This window comes from Rousettus aegyptiacus, unplaced genomic scaffold (assembly GCF_014176215.1).
Source record: "Rousettus aegyptiacus isolate mRouAeg1 unplaced genomic scaffold, mRouAeg1.p scaffold_m13_p_14, whole genome shotgun sequence".
NCBI classification, from domain to species: domain Eukaryota; kingdom Metazoa; phylum Chordata; class Mammalia; order Chiroptera; family Pteropodidae; genus Rousettus; species Rousettus aegyptiacus.
In genome coordinates, this window is record NW_023416289.1 from 27,726,061 (window position 1) to 27,742,916 (window position 16,856).

The 16,856-nt window shown below is 53.8% G+C and overlaps 1 protein-coding gene across 4 annotated transcripts in view; it reads left to right on the top strand.

Annotated features, from left to right (window-relative positions):
- The window catches only part of GSE1 (Gse1 coiled-coil protein), a 407,380-nt gene that overhangs the window by 385,383 nt on the left and 5,141 nt on the right, over positions 1-16,856 (top strand). For 2 of the 4 annotated variants that reach the window (XM_016129412.2, XM_016129413.2), the window contains 11 exons: positions 796-971; positions 1,449-1,646; positions 2,300-2,491; positions 2,887-3,209; positions 3,869-4,193; positions 6,981-7,594; positions 8,844-8,956; positions 9,257-9,527; positions 11,039-11,152; positions 11,981-12,352; positions 14,009-14,287. In XM_016129412.2, the coding sequence (XP_015984898.2) occupies positions 796-971; positions 1,449-1,646; positions 2,300-2,491; positions 2,887-3,209; positions 3,869-4,193; positions 6,981-7,594; positions 8,844-8,956; positions 9,257-9,527; positions 11,039-11,152; positions 11,981-12,352; positions 14,009-14,287 (2,977 nt within the window). The remainder of the gene's footprint in view (positions 1-795; positions 972-1,448; positions 1,647-2,299; positions 2,492-2,886; positions 3,210-3,868; positions 4,194-6,980; positions 7,595-8,843; positions 8,957-9,256; positions 9,528-11,038; positions 11,153-11,980; positions 12,353-14,008; positions 14,288-16,856) is intronic. The other 2 variants (XM_016129414.2, XM_016129411.2) reach the window with 1 other exon arrangement.

Sequence of the window (16,856 nt, forward strand, 5' to 3'; positions counted from 1 at the left end):
GCAGGTGGGGCTGCAACCTGTAGCCATCTCCCCCCTCAATGTGTACAAAAGTGTTCCAAGACAGGTCTGTCTGCTCTGGCTGTGGTGCCAGGGCCACCCCAGGAGTGGCTGGGGGCAGACCTGCACGTCAAATCCCAGGGCACTATACCACCTTCTTGAGTCCAAATCACTGGGCACGAGGGATCAAGGTATCTTGTGATGCAGGCTCAAAGCTGTCAGCACAGTTGACTCCTTCTCCCCTGGGGGGTGCCCATGTGTGACTGGAGATCAGTGGGTGGGGACCCCAGATGGTTCTGTTACTCCCTGATGTAGCACAGAACTCACTTCCTGGGTGGAGGGGAAGTGTGCTGGAAACATTGTCATCTAACTCCCTGAGTTCAGGTTCAGAGCTGGTGTGACCCTGTGGGAAGTCCAGGCTGGGAGGGTGCGGGTGTTTGTGCAACATGGGGAGCCCCTGTTCTCTACTGTGCCCTTCGTGAGCACTGGGCACTTGTCTTGGTGACCCCAACAATCCTGGAAGGAGGTTCTGTTCTCCATTGCACTGAGGAGGGAACTGTCCCTAGGTAGGTTTCAGTTTGGACCTGTCCCTCTTTGGGACTCTGTTCTCACCATTCTCCTTCCCACACCACGTGTATTGCAGTTTTGGGTAGAAACCTTAAGGAAAAGGTATTTCTAGAACGGGCACTTAACCTGGGTGCCTTTCTGTGAACCTGGAGGAAAACCTGGCCCCTTCCTTGTTGTCAGCCCTCACCCATCCCTCCTCACTCCCCTGACGCACTGCTGTCTGTCCTCCAGCAGGACGCCAGCTCTCGGGGCAGCAGCAGCGGTCGGGAACGCCTCATCGTGGAGCCCCCACTGCCCCAGGAGAAGGCGGGGGGCCCGGCCATCCCCTCCCACCTGCTCAGCACCCCCTATCCCTTCGGCATCTCCCCCAGCTCAGTCGTGCAGGACTCCCGATTCCCACCACTCAAGTAAGTCTGCGGGTTGTGGGCTTGGCAGGGACAGACGTGCGTGCTCGGGGTCTGAGTCCCCGAGGCCGGGCCAGTCGCCTGGAGTCTGTACCAGCTGAGGCTCTCCAGATGGTGACTCAGCCTTGGGCCCACAGTTCCGTCTATGCCTTCTGTCCATTTCCACGCTGAGATGAGGGCTGGCTCTTCCATCCTGCCTAATCCATCCTGGTTCCTGAGGCCAGGGGTTCCGCCCGGCTGCAGGTAGCGGGCCTGTCCCTGCTGGCATGGACGGCGAGGGGCTAGGCAGGCAAGGAACAGCGGCTAACCCCTCTGTGTCCTGGGCCTCTTGCCAGCCCTGGCATCGCGTTAGAGCCAGGACCTGTCGCCAAAGACTTGTCCTTACGAGGGAGGCAGGAGAAGGGGAACTCTGGGAGGCTGACCCATTTCCCAGCCTGGAGCAGGCGCTCTGCTCACCTCCCTCTTCATCCTCACCTGTAGCCTCCAGCGGCCTGTGCACCATGTGGTGCCCCCCAGCACGGTGACTGAGGACTACCTGAGGAGCTTCCGGCCCTACCACACCACTGAGGACCTCCGCATGTCCTCCCTACCTCCCCTTGGCCTGGACCCGGCCACTGCCGCTGCCTACTACCATCCCAGCTACCTGGCCCCCCACCCCTTCCCCCACCCGGCCTTCAGGTGAGTTGTCCGAGACCCCCTTCAGAGTCCCCATCGAGTCACCAGAGCTGTTACCCTATACACCCTTGTGTCTAGGCACTAGTCATTAGTCTGCTCATGGCAGAATGGAACCTGGCCAGAAACGTGTATCTCATGTCCTGGGGGCCAGGTTCCCGGTGTGAGCCTGAGCAGCTCCCAAACCTTCCAAATGAGCCATTAGAGGTTTGCCCTGCTAGAAATTCCCTTGTCTGAGCTGTTGTCTCCATACTTCTCCCCTTGTCATTGTCTCCACCAGCAGTACAGAACTGTTAATAAACAGAGCACTGGGTGTTATGTAGAAGAGAGGGACTCCGCTGTGTAACCACCCCAGCAGAGGTGTGTGTGGTCACTGCTCTGTGAAGAAGCTTCCTAAACCTGAGCCTGACAGGGCTGTAGTTATGCCGTGGACTGCCGGTCAGACCCAGAAGGGTCCTGGCTTGGCCGAGCCTCAGAGTAGCAGGAGGCAGGGCCTTGGAGCTCCGAGCTTTTTGCATCTAGGGGCCTCTGCCAGCAAGGAACTTCAGGGCTGGCCTTGGATGTGGCTTCTACAGATCCTTTGTGGAGACAGACTGTAGGGCCAGGCCCTGCCTTTTTCCTTTAACTTTGGTGCTTACTGGCCCGTTTTCTTGGCACAGGATGGATGACTCTTACTGCCTGTCTGCCCTGCGGTCCCCCTTCTACCCCATCCCCACCCCCAGCTCCCTGCCTCCGCTGCACCCGTCAGCCATGCATCTCCACCTCTCTGGGGTCCGCTACCCCCCCGAGCTGTCCCACTCGTCCCTCGCAGCACTACACACGGAGCGGATGTCCAGTCTCAGCGCCGAGAGGTAAGCCACGTCCCAGGCCAGCGCCCTCTGCTTCCCCAGCCCTGATGGCAGAGCAGAGGGGAGCCCAGCTGGAGCCCTGCTTGGCACTGGGTGGCTGGGTGGCTCCTCAGTCTGGTCACCTGTAAATAGGTCGGTGGCAGGCTTGGTGCCTCTGTTGGAATCACCACCTCCTGGCATCAGCTTTCAGGGAGGCGTACTTAGGGAGCTAATATCTTGCAGACAGCCTGTATCTTACAGACTGAGTTTCTAACGCCCACGACTATTCAGGTTAGAATGCTGGAGTTTTCCACGAAAACCGTGGTCTTGATTGTCGGTCTTGCTTCTGGGAGTTTTGTCGGTGGGCTGCCCCCGGTTCCCGCGCGGTGGGGCTCAGGCTTCCTTTCTGCCCCCCACAGGCTGCAGATGGATGAGGAGCTGCGACGGGAGCGCGAGCGGGAGCGGGAGCGCGAGGCTGACCGTGAGCGGGAGAAGGAGCGTGAGCGTGAGCGCGAGCGGGAGAAGGAGCGTGAGCGGGAGAAGGAGCTGGAGCGCGAGCGGGAGAAGGAGCGCGAGCGGGAGCTGGAGCGGCAGCGGGAGCAGCGGGCCCGGGAGAAGGAGCTGCTGGCCGCCAAGGCGCTGAAGCCGGCCTTCCTGCCAGTGGCCGAGCTGCACGGGCTGCGGGCCCATGCCGCGGAGGAGCGGGTGAAGCCCTCGGAGCAGCTGACCCCAACCCGAGCAGGTATCCCGGGCAGACGAGCCAGAGGGACGGGCCTGGGCCACCCAGGGGCAGGCTGGCTGCAGTGGCTGGCAGGCATCCGACAGCCTGCCCTCCGAGGGCAAGGCCTGATTCCGTAGCGTCTGCCGCCTTCCGTGGCGTAGACTCCCACCGGGGCCAGTTTCCAGCTGCAGACCTGAGGTGCTCAGTGGCACACAGTACAGATATAGTGGACACAGATGACCTCAAGACTGCACAACAGTGAAATGTAGTGAAAGGATTAGGAAGTAATAAGCTTTAAGTATATTTTACATTTGTTTTTAACATTTTATTTCATCATAAGAATAGATAATTAACTTTAATAAGGGGCTGTTTAACAACCGCTTGCATGATTCCTAAAAATCTTACAACCTGCTCTTCTGAGCCCAGCTCAAGCCTGCCCAGCACCCGCTGCAGGTCCACCGTCCCTGGGCCTGGCGGGAGCAGCGCCTGCCAATGGCCACATTTCCCTCGAGACAAGGCGCGTGCTTCCTGGAAGCGTCCATGAGGCCCCTTGTAGTTGTCCTGGTCATGGGCTGAACCCTTCCAAAGGGTGGCATGCTCCCCCGGGTAGCTGGGGCAGGAGCCAGCTGGGCCTGGTGCTGGGATCCTGCTGTGATGTGATGTTCTTTCTCCCCCCACAGAGAAGCTGAAGGACGTGGGCCTGCAGGCACCCAAGCCTGTGCAGCACCCTTTGCACCCAGCGCCCGCCCCCCACCACAATGTGCCCAGCCTCCTCTCCAACCACGGCATCTTCTCTCTGCCGGGCAGCAGCGCCGCCACGGCCCTGCTCATCCAGCGCACCAACGAGGAAGAGAAGTGGTTGGCGCGGCAGCGGCGGCTGCGGCAGGAGAAGGAGGACCGGCAGTCGCAGGTGTCAGAGTTCCGGCAGCAGGTGCTAGAGCAGCACCTGGACATGGGCCGGCCCCCGGTGCCCACAGAGCCCGAGCACAGGCCCGAGAGCGCCAGGTGGGGCCCGCCGGGTTGGGTGCGGGAGGGCATTCATTGCACTGCTTTGTTTGTAGTCAGCCAACGTGTATCGAGCACCTGTGGTGTGCCCAGCAGCATCCTGGTGCACGTTTTCTCTCACTGCATTCATCTTTGTGTTCTAACCCGCCTGCCCACGAGGAAGCAGAGACTGAGAAGGGAGAGCAGGTGGTCAAAGGCGCCCCATCCCTGAGGAGCAGTGCTCACCAAGCCAGTGTCCAGAGCCGGGGCCCTGCTCACACAGCCCTGCTTTATCCCCAAGGGGACACGCGTGGCAGGTGAAGAGCACAGGGAAAAGCTTTAATTGATCATTATAATCTGCTTTTTTATTCTTCCTCTGTTGTCAAGCCCAAACTTTAATGAGAAGAGGACTGCTTTTAAGTTTTATTTAAGTAAAAAATTAACTTTGTTGCTTTTATAATAAAACATATACCCGTCTTTCCATCCCCATTATAAAAGAATTCCCCGAGAGGCACTTGAGCCTGCCTCTGGATTCCCCGGCCGTTGACACTTGCTTGTGAGCTTGGCCCCAGTGCTCCGTGGGCCTCCCTGCTTCCTCCTGTTGGTCTGGCTGTCACCTGGTGCCCACCCCCCGCCCCCACCTTACTCCAGGGCTTGTTCTGAAGGGTCTGGCTGAGATCTCAGCCAGAGTTGGTGGATAGTCTGGCCAGACCTCTGGAGCTCTTATCTGGGCCTGGCTTGGGGACTCGGGGACACTGAACACTGCTTCCCTTCTCTGGGTCTCAGTTTCTTCAGCAGTGCACAAAGGAGATTAGCTGGGAAGATTTCTGAGCATTTCCTTAGCTCTTAATGCCCATTGTGCTGTCAAGGAATAAGAAGCACTTGGATGTCTAGGTAGAAGCATTTTAAATACCCACTTGCTCTTTCCTTCCCTTTCCTCCAGCTTTTGGCTGACTGATAGGTTGTCATGCTCTGTCATGGGCTCCGCTGCCCAACCAGCAGCCCTGCCTCAGCATCCATTGTTGAGTAGTGCAGTGAGGGGATTCACCTGTTTAATGAGGTGTTACTGGGAGTGAACTGTAGCCAGGCCCCCAGGCTGGGTCTTTCTGCACCCCCGGCCCTCTCTCTGCTGCACACTCTTCCCCTGCATCTCTGGGCTCATCCCAAGGCCGCATAGATGCTCAGTCTTGTCTGCTTGTGAGCCGCCCTCTGCTCCTCTAATTCCCTACACGCCCAGGGGACCGGGATTGCAGACAGCGCACGTCCACATCGCCCGATAAAATCTGGTGCTCTGACTCCCTCGGGCATCTTCTTAGTTCATGTATCTTCCTCAGCTCAGGGCCCCAGCATCTTGGTGCAGCTGTCAGGGCCTGTGGGCTGCTGCCTACAGGCAGGGGTGGCCTCTACCTCAGGGCATAAGTGCCCTGTGCAGGCCTGGGGTGTTTTCACCTGGTTTTGGTGGTCCCCACAGCAGCGGGCAGCATGCTCAGCCTCACAGCAGCGTGAACTTGACATTCAGATGAGCCTTTGTGCTTTGAGCTAGAAAACCGTTCCTTGCTTGGCTCAGGTGCTTGAAATATTTATTCTGCTAAGGGGCTTTATTCCTTTGTTATTTACTTAAGGACGTGCAGGTTCTTGCTATGGTTCCCTTTTGTACTTTGTTGATCAGAAGTGCAGCGGCATCAGAGTTATCTCGCAGCCTGAGTCAGAGAATAACAAAGAAGAGCCTTGGTGGCTGTGGTTAAATGTCTCTCCCTCCTTGGCCAGGCAGGGAATGTCCTGAGAGCCTGATCACATGCCCGCAGTGGCCTCTGACCCTTCCCCTTCCATCCCCTCAGACCTTGCCTTGGGTCATCTGGGCAGCACAGAGCGTCTCTTAACAAAATAGCCTTTTGTCGAATCCTGTTTTAAATGCATTAAGGAAAGTCATTTAGTACGACTGCATGGCAAAGCTGCGGGTCTGATGGAAGGTCTCCTCCAGTTCTCTCCCTACCTGCATATGTGAGGGGCACCTTGCTCCCTGGTCAGGCCCCCAGTCCAGCTGCTGCTTTGGGGCCACATGGAGCTGCTGTAGTTCTGATGGGGACCACTGGAGGTCAGCAGCGGTGCAGGCCCATCCTGGCTGTCAGGGTCTCCCCAACCTCACTGGGCTGGGCAGGCACCGGAAGCTGGTCTCTCGCTGCTGCCTGTGAGGACAGTGGGGAGCGAGGAGTCGTGGCCCCTTTGTAGGCAGCCAGCTCGCCCTCCATTATCTGCCCAGTCTTGGCATATCTGGAGGGGGGTGCCCTTTGGCAACAGGACCCTATCTTTATTTTCTGTGTGACAGGTCTCCTATAGAAACAAAAACGAGTGTCTTTATGGGACTTACAGGGATTTAGGAATTGGTAGAACAGCAGGAACTATTGCAAGGTCTCAGGTGAGAAACCAGATAGAAACGGGTTCTGGTCTGGGCCTGACAATGTCTCTGTGCCCTCAGCAAGCAGTGTCCACCTTCCCAGCCTCCGGTCCTCTCAGAGCAGGTCTACACATACCTGCCTCAGGTTGTTTGAAGAGGAAGTGGAGGCTTGTGAAATGGCCTGCACTCAGGTGAGGCGTGGAAACTGTTCTTCCCTTCAGCTCCTGGTCAGATGGCTTAGAGAAGGAGGCCGTCACGCACCTCCAGCACTGGCTTTTGGAAGGGGCTCCCATCTGGGCCATTTTAGAAGCTGCTGCTTGCACCTGGGCCCTGGCAGGCAGCTAGGAGACCCATGGGTGGGTGGCTGGCATGCTCATTCTCATGACTAATGGCGTGGTCTGCTCACTCTCTAGGCCGGGACCAAACCGTCATGAGCCGGGAAGCCGAGACCCCCCGCAGCACTTTGGCGGGCCCCCGCCCCTCATCTCACCCAAGCCCCAGCACCATTCCATGCCCACGGCCCTCTGGAACCCAGTGTCCCTGATGGACAGTACCTTGGAGACACGGCGGGCCCCGGAGAGCCACCCTCTGCACAACCACCCCACCCCATTTGAACCCAGCCGCCAGGCAGCTGTCCCACTAGTGAAGGTGGAACGGGTCTACTGCCCAGAAAAGATGGAGGAGGGACCCCGGAAACGCGAGGCCACACCCTTGGACAAGTACCAGCCACCACCACGGGAGGCAGGGAGCCTAGAGCACCAGGCCTTTCCTCACGGGCCTGGGCCCTTCCTGGCTGAGCTCGAGAAGTCCACCCAGACCATCCTGGGCCAGCAGCGGGCCTCTCTCACCCAGCCAACCTCCTTTGGGGAGCTCACTGGACCCCTGAAGCCAGGTTCGCCCTACCGGCCCCCAGCACCACGATGTCCCGACCCTGCCTACATCTATGATGAGTTCCTGCAGCAGCGCCGGAGGCTGGTCAGCAAGCTGGACCTGGAGGAGCGCAGGCGGCGAGAGGCCCAAGAGAAAGGTCTGGTCTCCCTGGGCATCCCATGACCTCGGACTAGGGAACAGTAATGCCAGCCACTCGGCCCCTCCTCCTCCCACCCACTGCCTCCCGCAGCTCCAGGAGGCAAGGTCGCTGGCTTCTGTGTAGCTACCTGACACCTCTGCTGGGAAGACAGACCGGGGGCTCCTTGCTCATCCTGCCAAAATGCAAATTGAACCAAAAAGCCAAATCAAAGCTTGCCTATAAAGGGGGTTCTATAGAAATGCATGATTAATAAATGATGAACAGAGACTAATAAGACAGTTTTAAACATTAATAGTACAGCACAATAGAGGAGGAGACTTGAGAGACCAGGCCTGGTCTCAGCAGGGGCTCTGCATATGGAGCTGCCATCGTAAATTGCAGTCAGGCGAGCCTGGCGAGGGCGAGGGCAGGAGGTCTGGCTGCCTCCTTCCTGCTCCTGTGGAGTGGGCAGACTCAGCTAGCAACTCCCTGGGTTCCTCAAAGAGCCAAGGAGAACAGTGAGCAGGCCCACAGTGACCGTGGCTATCCCCACCTGCAACCCCATCTGACCAGGAGGGATGAGGAGCCCCAGACCAGTTTCTTTTCCCCTACTGGACACTGGGGTCCTGTGCAGTGTTGAATTCAGCCTCTTAGGCAGAAGCTGGGGCCAAAGCCAAGTGTTCCTGGGTTGTTGGTCTTGGCTGGATTCATAGCCCAAGAAGGATTTTCTCCTCTCTTTACCTTAGAAAGGAAGAGAAGGGAGCACCCTGGTGCTCTTGGGTCCAGGGATTCTACTGTTGTTCTCTGAATATTGAGTTTGCATGCGTGCTCTGAGACAATGGGGACCTGAGTGTGCCTGTTCCCTCCTGGGTGATGGACCCAGATGGCCACAGCAGGAGTGAGCGGATATGCACAAACAGCCTTAGGTTGCCGTGGACACGGCCCCAGGCCTGTGTGATGAATGGTCCCCTGCTGGGGATCAGTGTCAGCCCTGGGACCGCCTGGCCACTTAAAGGCTGTGAGTCCAAGCCAAGCCTGGTGCCTGCCTTCTGCCCCGACCCGCTGTTCCTAAAAAGCCCTAGGACTAGGGGTTAATGCACGTTTCCACCTAGGTTGGAAAGAATCTGGGTTTTGGGGTGCACAAAGGGGCCAGCAGGGCCTGGCCTGATGGGGGAGTCTGCATACACATCACAGGCGTGCCCCCATGTGCACCAGCTGGGGACCCGGGGCTTCTTGCCCAGCTGAATACATCTGTTTCTGCCACCAGGATACTACTACGACCTAGATGACTCTTACGATGAGAGTGACGAAGAGGAGGTCAGGGCCCACCTCCGCTGCGTGGCTGAGCAGCCACCCCTCAAACTGGACACATCCTCCGAGGTATCTGGGGTCTCGTTCCTGCTGTATCAGGCTGTGGGCTGGGCTTTTGGTACCTACACTGGTACCTGCCTCTTGGCTTTCCCACTGTCCCACTTGACCCCACATTTGCTGGGGTCCCCCTGTGCTCCTCCAGTCCCTACTAACCACAGGTGTCTGGGCATGCTGTCGGGGTCCTCCTCTGAGGCCCGGCAGCGTCAGACACGGCACGTGGGCTCCGAGGACACCAGGAAGGGCCCTGGGACAGTGGAATCGCGCCACTGCTGGTGGTTTCAAACTCATTTGTTTTCTTTCCCAATCTAGAAGCTAGAGTTTTTGCAACTTTTTGGCTTGACCACCCAACAGCAGAAGGAGGAATTGCTGACCCAGAAGCGGAGGAAGCGACGGCGGATGCTGAGAGAGAGAAGCCCGTCGCCCCCAACGATTCAGAACAAGCGGCAGACGCCTTCCCCAAGACTGGCCCTGTTCACCCGCTATAGTCCTGATGAGATGAACAACAGCCCCAACTTCGAAGAGAAAAAGAAGTTCCTGACCATCTTCAACCTGACGCATATCAGCGCTGAGAAGAGAAAAGGTAGGGAGGGCCTCACCTGGGCCTTGGGGGATGTGGCCCATAGACTCCTGGGGATTTCCTGGACCCACGTTCCAGGCAGAATCTGAAAACACTTCAGTCCTAGGCCTCTTACTCCCTTGGTACCCCCAAGGAAACAACCCCTCTGCTCTCACAGACCTGCCTCAGTATCTCTTCTTTCTCTCCATCTGAAACTCAAATTGCCCCATTCAAAGCCCATTTTCTCTTACTTCATCTTGGACGGAAAAAAAAGACTTGCTGCGTTTGTTCTGTAAATCTGCTCTTGTCACCTGTAACATCTAGCACCTGAAGGTGGGTTTGGTGACCCCCTGGGCACAAGGCACAGGTGCGCCCTCCTATGGCAGAGCACTCCAGGCTCCACAGTAGCTGGCGTTCCCTCTTGCTGGGCCACCGACATGGCCCACTGGCCTCTGTGTCCTGATGACAGGAGACTGGGTGGTCTGTGGCTGCCAGGCAGAGCCAGTGCACGTCATGAGTGGATGGCTTGTCCTGAAAGATGCTTCCAGATTGGCCACATTGGGGCTGACTCTGCGCTGGAATCCGTAGTGTAAAGACGTGGTATGGTCTGCACACTCCCTGAGAGTGTCCACTTCCGTGGTTTGCCTCACATGCTCACTTAGTGCCGGAATATTAGTTCATGTGAGAATTGGGCCTCTCTGGGGTGCTCATTTGCATACTTCTCAATCACCCTTGCTGACGTCTGGTCACCTCTCTCTGGATGGAAGTCAAAATGAAAGGAAGCAGAGTGCTATTGGTCATTTGGTTGCTTCCACTTCGTTATTGGAGTGTAATGGTTTAGTTTTTGTCTTTAACCCATAAACTGGGATTCTTGCTTTTCCTTAGATGGGGGGGCAGTGCTGAGTACCAATTCTGGGGAAAATGCATAGTTCTGTTTGTAAAAAGCATCTTTTCACCTGACTTAATTCCTAAAAGAAGCCACTGGTGACGTGGCCATTTAAGTCTCCACAAGAAGTGCCACTGCAGCAGGAATTTGTGTCATCGAACATCACAAGGGTCCGTTCCTTTTCAGTAAATACCAGCATCGTGGGAATCGCACTCGCGAGCCGGAAGGCGCGGGGAAGAGTACGCCTGGAAGCAGCCTGTGCTTCCAGAGGTGCTGTGCGGATCCTCAGGTTGTTTTCTTGTGTTCGGGCCAACTTTTTTGTCTTTTAAATGAGACTGCATCCTCAGAAGTCACCTTGGAAGAGCATAGGTACCCATTATTTCATATAGCTGTCATCGCCTGTACACACAGCTATTTTTGGAATACATCCGAAATGTTATGTAGTAAAAGGTGAGAGGAATTTGGGCTCACTCCTAACATGAAGCTTTCTTCCTTTAAGCACCACCTGTCGCCGTGGCGCTTGCTTTCTGTTTTTCTTGGTTTAAAGGACTTGCACCTGCCAGTCACAGCCTGGGCTTAGAATTCTGCTCCCCTTCCCTCTCAGAAGTGATGCAACTGTCTTGTTAATCTCAGGCTGCTTTTCTCATAGACAAAGAGAAACTTGTCGAAATGCTCCATGCCATGAAGCAGAAGGCACTGTCAGCAGCAGTGGCAGACTCACTCAGAAACTCTCCGAGGGACAGTCCTGCTGTCTCCCTGAGCGGTAAGGCCCAGGGCGGGAAGGACAGCCCTATCTGCCACCGCCCAGGACTGTCATGTGGGCTGCGCAGGGTCAGAAGCAGCTGCTCAAGGTCTTCATCTTGAATCTTTCCTCCTGGAGACAGAACATGCTTCTCTCCATCTCTCTCGCACAAGCTTCCTACACGATTGTGGAGGACCGCCTCGGGATGGAGCATGAGAGTTGGACGTCAGGGCACGGAGAGTTAAGGGGGAGGCTCCTGGCTTCCGCAGGACTCTGTCTGGTGGTCAGTCTAGTTGTAGCCATCGTCCGTCGGCCCAGTGGTGGCCTGAGCCACCGAAGCCCGGTGTCGCAGGTCTCAGTACCACTGCTTCGGCTCTGCTGCTCCCGTCTGCCCTTCGTTGGCACTCTTCTCCCATGTCTGTCTTGCTCATTCTGCCTTCCAGGCCTCTGCAACACCTGCTTTCATACTCTCTCTCCTTGGCTTTGATTATACATCGCTGCACTGCTGAATGGAACAGGAAATCTTTATGGTCTGGCCCTGTTTTCACCTCCTCACGTGGTCTTTCTTATCGGCTTGGGCTATATAACTTCCTACTTTTTGGATAACCTGAAGCAAGTTGTTTCTTCCTTCAGATTCTTTTTCTTCCCAGATGCCTTCCTAGAGTACCTTTCAAGGATGGACTTGCTGCTACCACACTCCTTCTTAAGACCACATAATGCACACTGACATTTAATGGCCTGAGTCTTAGTCCTTTGTACTAGGTCTTTGTTAAAAGTAAGCTCTAGAGGTCAGGGTCCACCTGGTCACCTGCAGCTCTTAACATTTTCCTCGCTTTCTTTCTCTAAAAGAACCAGCCACGCAGCCAGCCTCTCTGGATATGGAGAAGCCTGTGGGTATTGCTGCTTCCCTGTCTGACGTCCCAAAGGCCACGGAGCCTGGGAGACTGGAACAGCTCCGGCCTCAGGAGCTATCTCGACTCCAGGAGCCGGTTCCTGCCAGTGGCGAGAAGGCCAGACTGAGTGAGGCCCCTGGGGGCAAGAAGAGCCTGAGCATGCTGCATTACATCAGGGGCCCCACACCCAAGGACATTCCCGTGCCATTGTCCCACAGCATCAACGGGAAGAGCAAGCCATGGGAGCCCTTTATGGCGGAAGAGTTTGCACATCAGTTCCACGAGTCCGTGCTGCAGTCCACCCAGAAGGCCCTGCAGAAGCACAAAGGTAAGGAGGCTGCCCATCCCTGCTCTGGTCCTGAGTTATTGTAGCTGTTGTTCCAGGTTAACGTTCCTAGGGCACCAGCAGTCACTCAGCGCCCGCCATGGGCTTGCCCCTCTGGGACTTCAGTGTGCACAAGGCACCTGGGGAGGTCATTAGAGTCAGATTCTGCCTTACCAGGTCTGGGGTGAGGCCCAGGAGTCTCCATTTCTAGCAGGTACTCAGGTGATGCTGATGCTGCCTTTCTGTGGACCACACTTGGAGAAAATTTAGCAAGTGATGGCATCTGAGTTTAGTAGAAGCACTTCCTTTTAGTAAGGCCAGGTAAGGTGCCTTTCCAGCAAAAATAGGATCCATGTGTCTTACAGCTGAGTGATTTCCCAGTGTCCCTGAAACAGATTCACCTAGAAATCTCCCCATCCTTTCGTAACTAAATTCAGTGAGTGTTCCACCAGGTTTGGCAAGTATTTTGTGACCTAATGGTTGCTCTAGCCCCATGCGCGAGCCCCTAGATTCACTTCTTTCAGACTTTTTGGTGAAAGTCGCTGATGGTTGGAAAACAGAAGTTTATACATTTTATTTCCACTGACTCAAAGCTTGAAATTGATTAGAAAGGAATCCTCAATGATTAAATAATGACTGAGTATTAAATAAGTTTTCATATGCATCAGTAGCCAGAAGAAAATAATTTGGTTATGCCAAAAAAAATTTTTAAATCTTTATACTACAAGTTTTAAAAGCTGAATAAATACTAACATTGTGCCAGTATCATTCAGGTAAGTTAATGCTGTCAACAGAGATGAAATGATACCCAGAAAGCAAAGGGCAGTGGTTTCTGCAGCAATTAAAAATGACTCCTCAAAAATCAGGAGGAGTGCTTTATTGGATGTTTGTCATGAATTTCACTGAAAGAATATTCTTCAAGAAGGAAATGTTTTGACTTCATGACTAGGGTAAAATATCTCTGGGCTCCTTCCAAGACACCTTATGGGGCTTTCATGTGGCCCCAGGGCACGTTTTTCCTGCCTTGTTTTATTTCAGCCCATTAGTGACATGACACTTGACTGTTTCCTCAGGATTTTAGTCATCCAGCCAATGCCCAGTTGAACAGTACAAGTCCAGTGGTTGAGCAGGTCTTGTGCTCTACGAGGCTGCCGTCTGCACGGGGAGGCAGCGTGCTCCCGTTGGAACACCACCAGCAGGGCCATGCCCCGAGACAGCAGACCTAGTCTCCATAGGTCCCCACATCAGTTAGTTAGCCAACTCCTACTTGGCAGAACACCACATACGCTCAGGGACTGAAATACCTAGGTTTCACCAGAGGAAGGGAACTGATCACTGCTGAGGGCCAATTATAAACCAAGCTCAAATCCACCATCTCACCACTCGGAGATGAACTTAGCTGAGATTGTACACATACTACGACTGATTGGAATCCAGGTGTGCCATCGCCTTTATGGCTCTAACCATTCCTTCAGGTGCTGTCTTCTATCTCTGAAGGGCACAGGCCTCTCCATACTTCATCTTCTAGTCTGCTGTGAGGCCTGCAGTCACGCTGACTCTTGCCCAAGGCAGAGTAACCCACCCCTTCTCCACCGTACCCTGTTCCTCCCCTGGCACAGGGTCCCCACAGGCTGTGACGAGTCTCTCTCTCCTCCCCAGGGAGCGTAGCTGTGCTGTCTGCAGAGCAGAACCACAAGGTTGACACGTCGGTCCACTACAACATTCCGGAGCTACAGTCCTCGAGCCGGCTCCCTCTGCCCCAGCACAACGGGCAGCAGGAGCCCCCAGCTGTGAGGAAGGGCCCCCTCATACAGGAGATGGACCAGGACTCAGAAGAGGAGGAGGATGAAGATGGAGAAGAGGATGACGAGGAACCCCGCAGGCGCAAGTGGCAAGGGATTGAGGCAATTTTTGAAGCTTACCAGGAACACATAGAAGGTACAAAGGGGTTGGGGAGAGTGCATCGAGGGCCTGGTAAAGAAGATTGAAGCAGCTTAATAGACCAGTCAGTGCAGGATTTCACTGTCACCATTAGGGACTGTTTCTAAGTGATAGTGCTGGCATTCAGATTTTCTGGGGGCACAACTAGATACAAATACTAGAAGGTAAATTTTCCTCAGCCGTTTTACCTGTTTTGAGAACTGTCCCTCAGGCTTATGCAAGTACCCAGGCTTACTTATCATGATAATTGCTCATGGACAAACCTGAGGCCATTCTCACTGGAGAAATTTAAGTATCAGGTAACCTGCCACCAATCATTGTGACAGCCCAGGGGCCTTGCTCTCTGTGCTGTCTTCCATTGTGCTTCTAAATCTTCTATCAGGCCTGACACTGATAGCTACATACAAGGGTCCTTCCTGGAAAATGAAAACTTTATCAACTTAGCTGAGCCCCAAATAGCCAGGCCTGCACTTTCTGAGCCTGTCTCGTATTTGAAGCGTCTCAATGCTGGTGGCGGTTTCCTTCACAGGCTCTGTCCTCCTCCCGGACTAGCACCGTGTGCAGGGAGGCAAGCCCATTGGCCACCAGAAAGTTTTATTCACAACTTCGAGTGCCCACGCCAGCCCTGCCTAGTGAAACCCTCCCTGGGAGGGAACTGGGTACGCCCCTCCCACACAGGTCTAGTGCACCCGGTGGTGGGTCACGAGGCTCGGGTGCTGGTGGAGTTCTGGCACGACCATTGTGCTTCTGCAGCACACCACCCCCTTTCTCTGCATCTCACTTTCCTTAAGAGGCCTGCAAAGGCCCCTTCGAGCTCAGACGGAGGCTGGGGCGCTATGAATTTGACGTAGGGAGCTGCCCCGTCTCCCTCCCTAGTGAAACAGGCAGGTAGACGACTTGGGAAGAAGCTCTGTGGAGCGGAGCAGGGACAGGCGCTCAGAGCTCCTGGCTCGTCGTCTCTCCGACGGGTGAGCTGTGGCCCCTCTGCATTCACCATCCTCGCTGCACTGGCAGTGCCGTCAGATTGACAGGACTTGGGAAGTGCCAGCCATAACTGGCAAAACCCAGGCTGCCACCTCCTAATTAATTACCATATTATCATAGAAGAATTTTACCAAGTATTACTATGTTGTAAATATTAAGTATAAACACTTAATTATGAATATCATAATCATTTTAAATCCTTTGAAATCAGCATTTTCAAAGCAGAGACTGGACTCACTAAAGGGGTGCTCATGTAGCCAACAAACAGTGTGTCAAGTTCAACAGTTTGCTTCCTTTCCTCCTTCAAATGGAGTCTTTTTCATTTATCCGTCTCTGCTTACATGGTATTCTTTAAATACATTCGTATATATCCAGAAGCAATGTATAGCATTATTTTTTATTAAATGGAGAGAAATATATCCCATGTTTTCTGGGTTGATGTTTGTTGGTGTCTTATTTGGGAATTCCTTCCCTACCCCCAAGAACATATTAATATCATCCTGCAGTTCCTTTTAACAGCCTTCAAATTCTGCTTCTCTTAGGCATAGAATTCATTTTTGTTACAAAATAAGGTAAAAATCTAACTTCATCTTTCCCGCCCGGACAGCCAGTTATCCTGGCAGCCGATTGGGTGCTCTCTTCCCCCAGGGGACGTGCCTGTCATGCAGCACCCTCACCAGTGCCCAGGCCCGTCTCTAGTGCTGTTCTGCTCCGTCCGGCAGTCTCCTGGCCTGTCCCTGTGTCATGCCGAATCTTTGCAGCTCTCTGTTATCTGGAGGCAGCTCACCTGACTTGTTTTTTAACTTGTTCTTGGCCCTTGGCCCCAGTGAATTTTAGGATCACCTTGTTTGTTCCACCCAAAAGATTCCTGTTAGAAGTTCAGTTGCATTGAATTTACAGATCTGGGAAGCATCGACATCTCTGATAGTTACGTCACTCCATCTATGAATATGGTAGTAAACTGTAGTAAATAATTTTTGCTGACTTTCTTCATGAGTTCGCTTTCATTAGATTTAGTTAGCACTTTATTATCATAGATTCTTAGTTTTTGTTATCCCTATTCCTTAGATAATCACAAATGATCAGATCTTCTGCAGATTAAAAGTTTAGTTCTTTTAACATCTTCACTTTTTCTTATACTGCATTGCCCGAGACCTCTAGGCCGTTGAATAGCGGTGCCAGGGGGGCTTTTGTGCTGCGAAGCGTTAGAAGCATCATCCCATTTGTTGAACTTAGGCTGTACAGTTGTTGAAGGTCAACTAATGTATTTTCTATGCACATTGAGATGACGACCTGATTTTTGTTTTCTGATGTCGCTTCCTCCTTGAATTTGACTTGTTAGTTAGTATTTTTAAGATTTTAAATCTGTTCTGAAGTAGTATTATATGTGAATTTTATTGTACTTTATTTCACTATTGCGACTATTCTAGCTTCTGTAAAATCAGTCAGGTGGCCTTCCCTGGTTTTTGTTCTCTGAAACGCTTCATATAAAGCAGGGATTTATTCTTGTAGGTTTGAAGTCACTCTTCTGTTAAAATCAATTTCTAAGTTTATTCTGGCCTTTTCTAGCAGCTTAAAAACT